At 44.7% G+C, this 16,062-nt stretch overlaps 1 protein-coding gene across 1 annotated transcript in view; it reads right to left on the bottom strand.

The window, feature by feature from the left end:
* LOC129696300 (acyl-protein thioesterase 1-like) overlaps positions 1 to 16,062 on the bottom strand; it is a 45,427-nt gene that overhangs the window by 15,183 nt on the left and 14,182 nt on the right. The window contains exons 3-5 of the mRNA XM_055634076.1: positions 14,805 to 14,870; positions 11,028 to 11,075; positions 375 to 445 (exon numbers count right to left, since the gene is read on the bottom strand). Coding sequence (XP_055490051.1) covers positions 375 to 445; positions 11,028 to 11,075; positions 14,805 to 14,870 — 185 coding nt within the window. The remainder of the gene's footprint in view (positions 1 to 374; positions 446 to 11,027; positions 11,076 to 14,804; positions 14,871 to 16,062) is intronic.

Here is a 16,062-nt window from a genome sequence, read left to right as displayed (position 1 = left end):
AGGCTCTAAGACAAATGCTGTTATTAATGCTTTCATACCCAGGGCAGCGATATGGAATGTTGGAACTTTATAGTTCAAGAGAAGCTCATTTAGCATATTTGTTAATTTCAGAAAGTAAATCCTATTCACTTGTGCACAAATAGTCCTGAAAATGGAACAAATACTTTACACAAACATAAATGGTCCTTGTGAAAATCAATTATTTTTCCACAGAAGAATTCATGTATAAAAGAAAACATGAGAGGTAGGGCAGTAGAGCAAGGGAAGATGATTTGGTTATTAGATGGCAGAAACTCTACGTGACGATAATTATTTAGCAACAAAGTAAATTATGGTAATAATTAGGCAATGCTAATTAGGCATTCCTCTCTCACCACTATCAGCGGCCTTCCTGATGCCTCCCTCATCTTCATGAGAATCCACAGTTAGTCCAAAGATATCAAACCTATGGAAAGAAAACATTTAATAGATGAAAAACTGGATTTTGCTTAAGGTATCAGTTTTAGAATACTGCTCAGAAAGTAAAGAATGTTCACAAGAAAACATTGAGTATAAGAGCTGGGGCATCATGTATAAAATATTGGTTTGAGTGCAGAGAGTTTTGTGTACAGTATAGTCACACTAGAGGAAGTATGACAGCAATAAAGAGAAGGCGCAGAAGAAATCTACTTGAACCTTGCCTGGATGGTTGTAAGTATAAAGATTGGATAGGTTGGGTTTAATCTCACTACAGCCTTGGAGGCTGAGGGTTGACCTTATGAAGGTTCAGAAAATTATGGTTATAGATAGAATTGACAGTCAAAATCAAAGATACTAGACCAAGAGCAAGATGGTCCACTCGACAAAAAAGCCGTAGTAGGTCATGGGTAATTTTTTGTGCCATCTTGGAAACCGGCTTTGCAATTATCGTCATGCTCTGGTATCGTCGCCTGCAAGTACAGAGTACGCAGCGCTACGTTAATCACGCCAGCGCCGCACATTAATGTTATATTTAGGCACATTAATGGGGGGGGCCCCCATTGTAATCATTTTTGTTTATACACGTCTGCAGCCGTGATTAAGCAATTCGAGTCAGCATGCACCATAGCAACAGCATTCCTAGCTCCATGTATTTACCGCGTTATCTCTGAGGAAGTCATTTCTCCTAAATTTGGACTATGCAATTAATTTAATTCATTGTGCAAACTTTTTTGAATGGGATTGCAGTGAAAAATGCATGCACTCTTGGAGCGAAAATGTGGGAAGTTTCCCCGATCTGTCCTTGGGTGCTTGCATTCACTCATTAACTTTTATTCACGTATTAAAAAGTAATTAAGAGGCAGGTAATTTGTTTAGACATTGCACACATTAAGTAACGAAATGGACAATTGTGAAAATGAACACTGAATAAGTTCTTATCTACTTCTCATTTAAGATTGAGAATATATAATGTAGATATTTAATTTTGTGATTCAAACAATAAATGGAAAAATGCAATTTAAATTTTAAAACTTCCTCACGCATAATTTAGACATTTAACTGATTTAATGGGACTTCAAAAAAATCAAGATCATGATATATGTTAATTTCAAAACTAAACTATGGTAGCAATACACATTATTCATGTCTAAAGCTAGCACATCTGTATCAGTGTATACAATGTATACACTACATTTTATTACACTAATATAGAATGAAAAGAATAAAAGTCTGAAGAAGGGTTTTGGCTATTTCCTTCGCTCCATAGATGCTGCTGCACCCGCTGAGTTTCTCCAGCATTTTTGTCTACCAAAAAAATATCTTGGCATGTGTTCACAATATTAGGATTTCATAGAGGGAGAGAGAGAGAGATTGAAAGAAAAGGGTTGCTCTACAAATAAAGGAAATCACAAGAATGAAACTAGAGAAATATATATATGTGTATGTGTGCGTGTGCGTGTGCATGTGTGTGTGTGTATTTATATGCGTATATATCACCAATATATGTGTGTTTTTTACAATACTAGGTACAAAAAGTGTGATATCATACATAAAACTGAGGTTCACAAATAATTTTTTTCAACATAGAAACATAGAAAATAGCTGCAGGAGGAGGCCATTCGGCGATTTGAGCCAGCACCGCCATTCATTGTGATCATGGATGATCGTCCCCTATCATAACCCGTGCCCCAACATGATTCAGGTGAAACAAAAATCCTCACAGCGGCAGTACATGACAGGGAGATAGTTCAAAAAGTTTGAATTTTTTTTATTAATGAACAAAATTCCTTGTTTAACAAGTGTTCCTATGCTTTTTTACACTTTGCTTGGTGTCCACCACAGCAACCGTTACATGAAATTTAGAAAGTTATTTTTCTCTAAAGCATGATAGCTGATTTCTTCACTTTTGCTGTTTTTCAACATACAAATGAACTTTCTTGTTATAAACATGGAGTCTGTGACCAAACGAGCAATATTCCTGTTATCTACTGAAACGTGTGTTACAGGCGTTACACAGGGTGGACACCAAAATGAAAGTAGCTCCTGTTTCTTCCAGTATTTCTTTCTCATGTTTTGAACAAACTTTATGGAAATAATTGTCGATGCATAAAAAGACTGCAGGTACATAAATTGCAGCTACTGCAAAATGTTGGTGCTACGCGTGTGATGGTGGACACAAAAAATATTCATTAATTTTGGATTGCAGCAGCTTTTACAGAATCTTGATATTAAGGTTACTTTCTTCTCATAATTTAATTATCTATTGTGTTCTTCAAACTAGAACATTTTCAATCTCCTTGGGAAGTTCTTTGGTCTTAATTTACCACCATGGTGTAACGAGCGCACCCCCAGAAATGAGGACAGCACAGAAAAACAACTCCAGGACTGTTTGGAGTCTGTAGACTGGGCAATGTTCAAGGACTCGGCAACTTGAGCGAATACGCCACAGTCGTTCAGGCTCCTTGCCGCTGGATGCCCTTGGAGGTTTTGGCGAGAAATGAGCCATTAATGCCTCCTTACAATCCTCGTACGTTTTCTCTGTGAGCATTGCTGGCAGCAGTAACGTACGTAAGGTATGATAACCCTCTCTTCCTAAGGCTAATTTGAACCAATGCTCTCTTCTTCTCCTCTGCAGCGATATCATTAGAAATGAACAAAGCCTTCAAGACTTCAGTCCATTTCTCAAAATTGCACCCAGAATCTAACTGGGGCCACTTTCCTACAATTGAAGTAGCCATGTTAAACTGTTGCTATTCAGGTACACTACGTTCTGTTCTCTCACACAGTGTTCTCTGCACTGGACTTATTTCTTTTACATTCTAAGAGATTATCCAGCTCACTGACTATTACTTAATCTTATAATAATACAGGTGCACAACCTTTTATCCGACAATCCAAATAACGAAAACCTCCGAATAGCGACATTTTTTCGGTCCTTGAAGAAAGGTCCTTGAAAACGTTCACCGAGGGCGGCCCGCAGAGGTGACAGCGGAACCTCCGGTCGGTCCTCGAAGAAAGGGGAACTAAATCCCCATTCATAAAAGAGAAGGTGAGGGTATATTGCGCGGGAGGGTTAATAATTGACAATATGCTGCTACCTGCCAGCTGAGTTAAATAGTTACCACGGTATACTCACGATACACAGTGTATCGTGAGTCTTGCGTGGGAACGTTTTAACTCAGCGTGCAGGCAGCAGTAGATTGTCGCTCCCTTCAGTTTCACCCCACCTACACCCCTCTGCTTCCCGGCCATGTGTGTGACCCCTTCCCTCCCCTCTCCAGCTCCCCGCTCATTGCACCGGCGCAGGGGCTTTGCACTGTCTTCACGTCGCGATGCTAGCAGCACAGTGCCAGTCACTGGAGACGTCAGGACCAACGGAACACCGACCTCCAGGCCCACTGCAAGCACGGAGATCCCAGAGACCCACAGCCAGCAGCAGCCCAGCCCCGTTCCAACTCCAGAGGAAAACTGCAAACTGGCCGGAGACGTCAGGACCACCAGAAGGCGCTCCCCGAGCTGCGCCCCCTCATCAGGACACCGACCCCCAGGCCCACTGCAAGCACGGAGATCCCAGATCAGCAACTCCAGCCCAGCCCCGTTCCAACTCCAGAGGAACACGCTCCCCGTATGGGCAGAAGCTGATGGTATGCAAGAGGTACGTCGGGCTGTGGGCGAACTGCCACTTGTCGCCATAGCGGCCCATCGGGGAGCGGATTCCTCTGGAGTTGGAGGGGGAGAGGGGTATTGTGCTGTTTGATCGCCCCCTACTATTCCAGGGACAGGGAGACAGGACGTTCACCGAGGGCGGCCCGCAGAGGTAACAGCGGAACCTCCGGTCGGTACTCGAAGAAAGGGGAACTAAATCCCCATCCATAAAAGAGAAGGTGAGGGTATATTGCGCGGGAGGGTTAATAATTGACAATCTGCTGCTGCCTGCCCGCTGTGTTAAAAAGTTCCCACGGTAGACACGATACACAGTGTATCGTGAGTCTTGCGTGGGAACTTTTTCACTCAGCGTGCAGGCAGCAGCAGATTGTCGCTCCCTTCAGTTTCACCCCACCTACACCCCTCTGCTTCCCGGCCATGTGTGTGACCCCATCCCTCCCCTCTCCAGCTCCCCGCTCATTGCACCGGCGCGGGGGCTTTGTACTGTCTTCACGTCGGCGAAGGCAGCATACAGTGCAGTCACCGGAGACGTCAGGACCAATTGGACGTCGACCACCAGGCCCGCCGCAAGCACGGAGAACCCAGAGACCCACAGCAGCCCAGCCCAGCCCCGCTCCAACTACAGAGGAACCTGGGTTGCGGATGACGGGGCGCAGCTCGGGGCGTCGTAGGGGCCCATCGGGGAGCGGGTTCCTGTTGGTCCTGACGTCTCCGGCCACCTGCTATCCTCCGGGAACTGTACCGCCCTTGCAGGAGAGTGGGGTTGTTTGCAGTTGCAGAGGGAGGGGGCAAGGGCGGTACAGTTCCCAGTCTCAGCTCCAGTCCAGGGGGGTGGCCGGAGACGTCAGGACCAACGGGACAGCGACCCCCAGGCCCACTGCAAGCACGGAGATCCCAGAGACCCACAGCCAGCAGCAACTCCAGCCCAGCCCCGCTCCAACTCCAGAGGATCACGTAGGGGCAGAAGCTGATGGTGTGCAAGGTGTTCTTGGGGTGGCGCAGCTCGGGCTGTGGGCAAATTGCCACTTGTCGCCGTAGCGGCCCATCGGGGAGCGGATTCCTCTGGTGTTGGAGGGGGAGGGGGGTATTGTGCTGTTTGATCGCCCCCTGCTATCCCAGGGACAGGGAGACACAGCGGCTTTTTAGACTGGTGGGCAATCACTTCCAAAGTTCTGCCCACACAGTCAGTACACCTCTCCTACACTGCATTTCATACAAACATTTATTCTGCAAGAAAAAACTACATTGAAGACTCAAACTCGCGACCGAGGAACTGCCGGGTTCAAGGCGCAAACTCGTGACCTTGCGGATATGAGCCGAGCACTCTACCACTAAGCCAGCCATTAAAATCTACGCTAAAAAATTTCCATTCCGAAGACCGACAAATTCTGAATTACGAAAAGTGTCTGGTCCCAAGGCTTTCGGATAAAAGGTTGTGCACCTGTAGTATAAATCTCACATAAACTCTCATATAAAATATAGTATAATCTTATAGTTCCCTTGGTGAGGCCCTTTTCTATTCCTATTCCTTCTATGCACACAGATTTACTTAAATTATTGATAACAGTGACCCATACATTGAATCCAAACAGTCCCGCTTTTACTGTGAAGGAAGAGTGAACAATGCATTACATTCAACAGTGCCACTTTTACTTTGAAAGATTTCACTGGTCCAGCTTGTCGGCCTATGGACTCCGGTGCCTTCTCGACCTCTTGAGCTGTCCCCCCGGTACTTTTGCTGCTGGCCTCACCAGACCTCCACTTTTGCTGCTTTTGCTGGCTCCCCCGGGCTTCACCGTTACTTTTGCTGCCGCTGGCTCGCTGCCAAGTCGACTCCCGCTGCTCTGCTGACTTGCCTGCCTGCTGGTTCCACAGCCCTCCCGGCTGCTACTGGACCCGCTGCTCGGATCGTCGCTGTCTCCGTGGACACCCTACCGAAGGCTCGTCGCTGCTAGTTACCGCTGCTAGTCCCCGCTGTTCCAAGCGTCAGGACTGTGCCCCTCCATCGGGGTTGGCTAAGTGCTGTGTCCCGCATCTCTTGCACGGACCCGCTTCTCCCTCGGTCGGCTTTCTCTCGCGACCGGGCTGACTCTGCTCCCGATCGGGCTGAAGTGCTTGAGTGCTGTCCTGCTTCTCTCGTGCAGACCCACTCTTTACTCGGGGCCGGACTTCCTCTCACGTCCGGGCTTTCCCCGCTCTCGGTCATCCCCTGCGACCGGGCTTTCCCCCTCGGCCGGTCCGCTTCTCTTACGCGGCCGGACCCTCTTTTCTGCTCATGGTCGGGCTGACTCTAATCCCGACCGGACCTTCTTTACTTTCTTCCCCCACCGGGCTGACTGTTCCCGGTTGGGCTGAAGACTCAAACTCTGTCGGTGGCTCTCTAGACCTGTCCGTGGCCTACACGGTACTAGGCCCTCACCTGACGTCTGTGGCTGCTACTGGGGCTGGCCGTGGGCTACACGGTCCTCTTCCGTCGGTGCTTCTCTGGACCCGTCTGTGGCCTTCACGGTACTAGGCCCTCACCTGACATCTGGGGCTGGACGTAGGCTACACGTTCCTCTTTCATCGGTGGCTCTCTGGACATGTCCGTGGCCTTCACGGTACTAGGCCCCCACCCGACATCTGTGGCTGCTCCTGGGGCTGGCCGTTGGCTTCACGGCACGACCCCTCACGCGACGTTTGAGGTTCAAACGACGGACGTTTAACTGCCCCTGCTTGTTTGCCTTCGCTCTTCCCTGAGCTATTGCTTCCCGTTCCTACCTTTTTCCTTTTCTTTTTTTTTCCTTTTGACGCCAATTCAAATCCATTTGGCGCCAAATCTTTAGGCTTCGTGTTGTTCCACTTTGTTTCCAAATACACTTCTTTCTTTTTTTTAATCTTGCTTTTGATTCTTCTTGCTGGCCTTGTTCTTATCTTCGTTCTTTTATCCTCATCGCCAATTGTTATGTATTCGGGATTAGCACATAAAGGCTCGGACACGGGAGTAATCTTACAAGATTCTTTACTACAGGACGCCACCTTGAGTCTCCCACACATGCGTACTTGCACAACATATGACAAGACACTCATTACATATGCTAATTACATATGCTAATTATCACATACCTAACAGTCTTCTCCATTCACCAGCTCCAGGAGAAGTGCAGAGAACAGCGGATGCCCCTGTATGTTGCTTTCATTGACCTCACCAAGGAGTTCAACCTCGTCAGCAGGGATGGCCTATTTAAGGCTCTGCCAAAGATCGGCTGCCACCAAAACTGCAGAGCATTATAGAATCTTTCCACATCAACACGAAGGGGACAGTGTAGTTCAATGGCAGCTTCTCGGAGCCCTTCAACATCCACAGTGGCATCAAACAAGGCTGCGTCCTCGCTCCAACACTCTTTGGGATTTTCTTCGCTCTGCTCCTGAAACATGCTTTAGGCACTACAACAGAAGGGATCTACCTGCGCACTAGATCAGATAGCAGGCTCTTCAACCTCACCCGCCTCGGAGCAAGGACAAAAGTACGTGAAGCTCTCATCAGAGACATGTTGTTTGCCGACAACGCTGCAGTTGTGTCCCACACCCAGCAGGAACTACAGTCACTGATGGACCACTTCTATCGGGCATGCAGGACTTTAGGCTGACCATCAGCCTGAAGAAGACAAACGTCCTGGGGCAGGATAGAGGCGCCGCCTGTCATCACCATCGACGACTACGAACTCGATGCCGTCCATCAGTTCAAATACCTCGGCTCCACCATCACCGACAACCTCTCCTTGGACACAGAGATTGATAAGAAGATCGGGAAGGCAGCTACAACTCTCGCTCGCCTCACAACTCGAGTGTGGATCAACCCAAAGCTGACACTGAAGACAAAGATAGCAGTCTATAATGCCTGTGTCAACAGCACGCTGCTGTACAGCAGCAAGACATGGACTACATATGCCAGACAGGAGAGAAGACTCAACATCTTCCACCTTAGAGACATTCACCATATCCTGGGCACACCCTGGCAAGACAGAGTGACCAACGCTGAGATCCTGTCTCACGCTGGCCTTCCTCGTATGTAAACTGTACTCAGGCAGTGCAGACTGTGGTGGCTGGGCCATGTCCACCACATGGAGGATGGCCGTATTCCAAAAGACATTCTCTATGAAGAGCTGACATCTGGGAGGATTCCCTCGGTCGCCTGCAGCTACGTTACAAGGATGTCTGCAAGAGAGATATGAATGCGTTCGACATCGATGAGGAGTCCTGGGAGAGCCTTGCAGCTGACCACACGAGGTGGAGAGGCACCCTGAACCAACATCTCAAAACGGGGGAAGAGAAACTGCGGCAGACAAGTGGGCACGCAGAAAGGAGCGCAGCAACTTTAACAAACCAGAGACCGCATAAAAATGTGACGTTAGCCACAGATATGGTCACTCCCGTATTGGTCTCTTCAGCCACAAGCGACGCTGCTCTAGCCGAGGTTTGGAGCAAGCAGCCAACAACTGGGATGCATCGCCCATGGTCAGTCATGACCGATGGGGGGGGGGGGTCTACAACAAAAATGTTATATTTGTGCATGGTGTGTGTTAGCGCAATACAAGGGAAAATGCAGAAAAGAGGAGGATGGGGAGGAAGGATGGGAGGGAAATGGGCAGAAAGAGATAGATTAAGCAGGGAGGAAAACATATCAAAAGAAAATTAACAAAATTATGAATTTGGTAGATGAGCTACCTCACACACCCACTGTCCTCCTGCAACACTTATTACACTGCGAGAGGCATAACATAAGTCAGGTGCCCAAACTGGCTGATGTTCCGCTCCATTGCGTACTACATGTCAGTCCATTGGATTTTGCAGGAGTGGTCTATCTTAGCCTTCTATGATATTTGGTCAAAAATCAGATGCTGGAAAATCAAAGGTAGACAAAAATGCTGGAGAAACTCAGCGGGTGAGGCAGCATTATGGAGCGAAGGAAATGGGCAACGTTTCGGGCCGAAACCCTTCTTCGAAAATGGGCAACGTTTCGGGCCGAAACTCTTCTTCAGACTGAAGAAGGGTTTTGGCCTGAAACGTTGCCCATTTCCTTCGCTCCATAGATTCTGCCTCACACGCTGAGTTTCTCCAGCATTTTTGTCTACCGTAAAATTAGAGGTTTGTGAGAGGGGAGAAATGTAAAGGATATCTGAAGGGTTAGTTCTTCACACCAAGGGCAATTATTTTTGGAACGAGCTGCCGAAGGAGGCTATTATTGATATTGGTCTATTATTGTCATTTATACAGATATACAGCAAAAAAATGTAGTTTTCACACTAAGGTAAATCATCCATACATGATTACAATCAATAGACAATAGACAATAGATGCAGGAGTAGGCCATTCGGCCCTTCGAGCCAGCACCGCCATTCAATGTGATCATGGCTGATGATCCCCAATCAGTACACAGTTCATGCCTTCTCCCCATATCCCCTGACTCCGCTATTTTGAAGAGCCCTATCTAGCTCTCTCTTGAAAGGATCCAGAGAACCTGCCTCCACCGCCCTCTGAGGCAGAGAATTCCACAGACTCACCACTCTCTGTGAGAAAAAGTGTTTCCTCGTCTCTGTTCTAAATGGCTTACTCCTTATTCTTCAACTGTGGCCCCTGGTTCTGGACTTCCCCAACATCGGGAACATGTTTCCTTCCTCTAGCGTGTCCAAGCCCTTAACAATCTTATATGTTTCAATGAGATAACCATATAACCATATAACAATTGCAGCACGGAAACAGGCCATCTCGACCCTTCTAGTCAGTGCCGAACACATAATCTCCCCTAGTCCCATATACCTGCGCTCAGACCATAACCCTCCATTCCCTTCCATATAACTATCCAATTTATTTTTAAATGATAAAAACGAACCTGCCTCCACCACCTTCACTGGAAGCTCATTCCACACAGCTACCACTCTCTGAGTAAAATTCCCTCTCATCCTTCTAAACTCCAGAGTCTACAAGCCCAGCTGCTCCATTCTCTCAGCATATGACAGTCCCGCCATCCCAGGAATTAACCTTGTAAACCACCACTGCACTCCCTCAATAGCAAGAATGTCCTTCCTCAAATTAGGGGACCAAAATTGCACACAATACTCCAAGTGTGGTCTCACTAGGGCTCTGTACAACTGCAGAAGGACCTCTTAGCTCCTATATTCGATTCCTCTTGTTATAAAGGCCAACATGTCATTCGCTTTCTTCACTGCCTGCTGTACCTGCTTGCTTACTTTCATAGACTGATGTACAAGGACCCCCAGATCCCGTTGTACTTCCCCTTTTCCCAACTTGACGCCAATTAGATAGTAATCTGCCTTCATGTATTTGCTACCAAAGTGTCATCCAAATATTCCAGGGATGAATGAAGGTCCAAGGAGATGGCACCTACCCTGGACCTGTTGTGGCAGGAGACAAATTTCAGTGAATGAAGGTTGTAGGGAAGGAGTTGATCCTATGACCAATCTTTCAAAGCACTTTGTAATAATGGACGGCAGATCCACCATGAGATAGTCATTAACTTACACTACCTTGCTTTCCTTTGGCAAACAAATACTAGTGGATATCTTAAAGCAGGTGGGATCCTCACAATAGAATAAGGAAAGGTTAGAGATATTTACGAATACTTCTGACAAATGGTTTGTGCAGGTTGAGGACGTGGCTGAGGACTCCATTTGGGTCAGTTGCACTTTCAAGAAAACCAACCTGATGTCTATGATGGTGACCAGTGGCTTAGGTATATCCGAGACATCATGGCTGGCAAAGACAACATGGTCTGAAAGGGCATATTTCTGTGTACATTTCTGTGATTAACATTACTCATGCACTCAAAAGATCGTGTCCCTCCCTCCCGATTTTCTGTATTACAATACTGATTATGAATAATATTAATCACTCTCACTTACCAGGATGACATAGTCATATTGAAGTTCATTGTGACAGGAGCAGTAGGCCTACAAAAAAAAGCATGTCAGTTAGGTTATCAAAGATCAGTAACATAACCCCTAAAATAAATTTGAAATGGCAAAACCTTTTCTGGAACAACTCAAATGCAAGCCATAGTACATATTCAAAGATAAAATTTCTCAATGAGGTACAATGTTCCATTGTTGTCAAAAATCCAAGATTATCACTTCCAGCTTTATTGCAGAAGAGAAGCGGCACTCCAGAAACAAGTTATGATTCAAATACAAAACAAAATGAGGAGGTGCTGGATGTCCTAAGATGCATGAACTTCTTGAGGAAAAGCTAATATAGATTAATTCAAGTAAGTGTGAGCTATTGCATTTTGGGAAGTAAAACCAGGACAGAAATCTTCACAGGGAACATTAGCACCTGGAGAGTAGGAGAATCTAGGGGTACAATTACATAATTTCCTGAAAATGGCATCTCAGATAGTGCTGAAGGCAGCCGATTTGTAATTTAAAAAATCACATGTGGTTAAAATGCACTGTCAGATTTTAATAAAGGCCATTTCACACATTTTGGTTTCACCATGTAGAAATTAAAACAGTGTTTATACATAGTCCCCCCCCCATTTCAGGGCACTGTTTGGGACACAGCAATGTCATGTAAATGAAAGTAGTCAGATTTAGTATTTTGTTGTATATCCTTTGCCTGCAATGACTGCTTGAAGTCTGCGATTCATGGACAGCACCAGTTGCTTGGTGTCTTCTCTGGTGATGCTCTGCCAGGCCTGTATTACAGTCATCTTTAGCTTATTTTGGGGGCTAGTCCCCTTCAGATTTCCCTTCAGCATATAAAAGGCATGCTCAATTGGGATCAGATCGGGTGATAGACTTGGCCACTCAAGAATTGACCTGTTTTTTGCTTTGAAAAACTCCTTTGTTGCTTTAGCAGCATTTGCGATCAATGACTTGCCGTAGAATGAACCGCCGGCCAATGAGTTTTGAGGCCTTGTTTGAACATGAGCAGATAGGATGTGTCTATACACTTCAAAATTAATTATGCTACAACCATCAGCAGTTGTATCATCAATGAAGATAAGTGAGCTAGTAACTTCAGCAACCATACATGCCCAGGCCATAACACCCCCACCACCATGTTTAACAGATGGTGGCATGCTTTGGATCTTGAGCAGTTCCTCCTCCCCTCCATACTTTGCTCTTGCCATCACTCTGATATAAGTTAATCTTCGTCTCATCTGTCCACAACACCTTTTTACAGAAATGTGGTTGCTCTTTTAAGTACTTCTTGGCAAACTAACCTGGCCATCCTATTTTTGCGGCTAACCAGTGGTTTGCATCCTGCAGTGTAGCCTCTGTTCATGAAGTCTTCTGTGGTCAATGGTCATTGACAAATTCACACCTGACTCCTGGAGAGCGTTTCTGATCTGTTGGACAGGTGTTGGGAATTTTTCTTTATTATAGAGAGAATTCTTCTGTTATCAGCTATGGAGGTCTTCGTTAGCCTGCCAATCCCTTCGCGATTAGCGAGCTCACCAGTGCTCTCTTTTTTCTTAATGATGTTCCAAACAATTGATTTTGGTAAGCCTAAGGTTTGGCTGGATGTCTGGAGGAAAGACTAGGTGCCGAGAACTCTCTTATACCTGCATTAAGGAGGCAATTTAACACACATGAGCGATTACAAACACCTGTGAAGCCATGTGTCCCAAACATCATGGTTCCCTGAAATGGGGAGACTATGTATAACACAGCTGTAATCTCTACGTGGTGAAACCAAAATGTATAAAAATGGCCTTTATTAAAATCTGACAATGTGCACTTTAACCACATGTGATTTTTTTTCTATTACAAATCTCAAATTGGGAAGTACAGAGGCAAATAAATAAATGATGGGTCTTTGTCCCAAACATTATGGAGGGCACTGTACATGGATAGGAAAGCTTTGGGCCAAATGCAGGCAAATGGTTGTAGTTTAATTGGGGCACCTTGGCTGGCATCGACAAATTGTACTGGTGAATGTATAAAATGTTATGAAAGTGATAGCAAATATGATTATATTTGAATACAATGATCAGAGATTTTAACAAAGGAAGAGAACACCTTATTAGACTTTTACAGAATGTGGACTATGCTGGCAAACTCGATCAACAAGTGCTTGAGAGAATAATGATGAGCCGCCGATTTTTTACACTGCTGAAATATGTTGAAATAATTTAACATTAAAGAAAACAACAGAAGGATTCTGACACGTGGACAATGGGTGATATGTTTTCCTAGTTCAAATTGAGAGCATTGAAGAATGGGAAATGTAGGTGCAAGTGATCTCCTGCTTGCTGCTTTTGATCGAGGATTTTGGAGGAACAAGCAAAGGAGGAGGCATGGCAAACCACTGCAGTGCATGGTTGTGGATGATTGAGGGCAGACAACAATTACATTGTCATGAGACCAGTGTCACATAAAGGCCAAAACAACACATTTCCTTTCCTTGAAATCAATCGGTGGGTTTTGACAGAAGCAGAATAAATTCATGGACATCACTATAGTTAGAAGTATTTCCTTTAATTTCAAATTTTATTTGATCATATTAGTGGGATTTGAATCCATGGCGCTTGATAATCAGATCATGTTCCCGGATTATTAAGCCTGTATTGAACTGCTGGGTATGTTAGCTCTGAGTGATTCGAATCCTATCTCTGATAGATTTGGAAAAGGGAGACTCTGGGAAAAACAGACACAGAAAATAAATGTGAAAGCAGCAGGATTTTCATGTTGCAAATGTGGAAGTTAGTTGGTAAACTTGGCATTATGAATCACAGTCTGAGTGATAGTTAATGAGCTGCAGGAAAGGATGGTGACCACAAAAACAAATCTACGAGTACATTTGGGGAGACACAATATCTTAAACAATGACCTGCAATTGCATCACTAATGAGCTTAGCTTTAATTAAAGCATTTTTTTTTAGATTTGAACTGATTTTTTAATAGAAATAGCTAAATTATGTATCATATTTTTTCAAACATTGGAGGCTGTAGGTTGGTCTATTAAGTCTATGCCAGCGTTTCAGAACATCCACACCATTCCCTTGCCTCATCTATATCCCTGCAGTCTATTCTCTCTCGCATGCTCACAGCTCCTCCTGATTTTCCTGTCACCCACATACTCAAGAGTTATTTACAGGAGTCAATTAATTTCCCTGCATGATTTTTTAACATACTAAGAAACCAGAACATCTGAAGGTAACCATACAAGCACAGAGTAACAAGCAAGCTTCACATAGGCAGTACCTGGAATCTGGATCACTGGGATTACGAGGCAGCAGCAATAACTGCTGTGCCACTTCCAATAAGCAAAACTACCACAAGACGCAAATTGTCATCCTTCCCTAGCATTTCAAAGGAGTTATCGTTCCTAGTCACTTTCCCTTGGGAAAACCAAGGTGAAATATGATTGGCTCACAAAATGTTACTTTGTTGGCGCCCTTATGTGGCGACTTTTTGTATACCTTGGGTATGCAAAACAAAGAATAAGTCTGACGAAGGGTCTCGACCCGAAACGTCGCCTATTCTTTCGCTCCATAGATACTGCCTCACCCGCTGAGTTTCTCGAGCATTTTTGTCTACCTTAAAGAATTTCATTGTGTCACATGTGACAATAAAGTATTCATTCATTCATAATAAATGATTTATTATAATTTGCTGTCAATGTTTAACCAAGTAAAAATTGGTCCATGTAAACCTTTTCATTTAAGTACTTACGCATTTGGACAAATGTATTTCACATGTGGTATCTTGATAGTTGACAGTCCCTCAGCCCAACCATGTCTGTCAAAGGCAAACATGTAAAGAACTATAAAATGTTGAATAAATAGAGTCCCATTAAAACAGATTGTTGATACACTGCAGATCCTCCAAGGTATAAATTAGGTTTTGGACAAATATCTTCTGAATCTGAAGCTTGACGTATGTGTTTGGGCTACAATGGAAAATAACACAATTCCCCCAATTCTAAACTGCAAGGACAGTTCTGTAACTACAGAATGCTAGAGCTGTTTGACCAAAATAAATTATATACATTGATAATATAAAATAGATTTCACAATGTTATTTCTTGTTCCATTGTTTCAAAAGTGAATAAATTGAAATAACAGTATAAACTATTGTGAGTGTATGGGAGTGCCGCTTTTAGTGGAAGGTTAGGGTGTTAAAGTGGAAGCAGGTGGTCAGAATAACAATAATATGGATGGCTGCCCAAGAACAATCGTCACAATATACATTACATTATTGCTAATAGTTCAACAACATGAGCAGTATATTGTGGTGTAGAACATAAGGGATGATTTGTCCATACCACACTCACGATCTTTATAGTCCCACTTTTCCCATGTGGCCGCACACCAAGGCTACTGCTCAGTCTGCAGGCTGGCAATAAAACTCTAGGATCGTAAAACCCAACTTAACTTGGATTACTTGTAGCAGCAGTTTTATAGACATTAGGTGCAGGAGTAGGCCCTTCAAGTCTGCACCACCTGTGATCCTGGCTGATCATCCTCATTCAGTAACCCGACTTTGCCTTCTCCCCATATCCCTTGACTCCACTATCTTTAAGACCTCTAACTCTCTCTTGAAAGCATCCAGAGAATTGGCCTCCACTGCCTTCTGAGGCAGAGAATTCCAGATTCACAATTCTCTGGGTGAAAAAGCTTTTCCTCATCTCCATTCTAAATGGCTTACCCCTTTTTCTTAAACTGTGGCCCCTCGTTCTGCACTCCCTCAACATCGAGAACATGTTTCCTGCCTACAGCATGTCCAATCCCTTAATAATCTTATGTGTTTCAATAAGATCCCTTCTCATCTTTCTAAATTCCACTGTATACAAGGCCAGTCACCCCATTCTTTCAACATATGACAGTCCAGCCATCCCGGGAATTAACCTCGTGTACTTACGCTGCACTCCCTCAATAGCAAGAATATCCTTCCTCAAAACAGTACACAATATTCCAGGTGTGGTCTCACC

The sequence above is a fragment of the Leucoraja erinacea genome, chromosome 4 (genome assembly GCF_028641065.1).
Source record: "Leucoraja erinacea ecotype New England chromosome 4, Leri_hhj_1, whole genome shotgun sequence".
Taxonomy (NCBI): Eukaryota; Metazoa; Chordata; class Chondrichthyes; order Rajiformes; family Rajidae; genus Leucoraja; species Leucoraja erinaceus.
The sequence above is the reverse complement of the archived record's forward strand: the minus strand, read 5'-3'. Positions and strand labels throughout refer to the sequence as shown.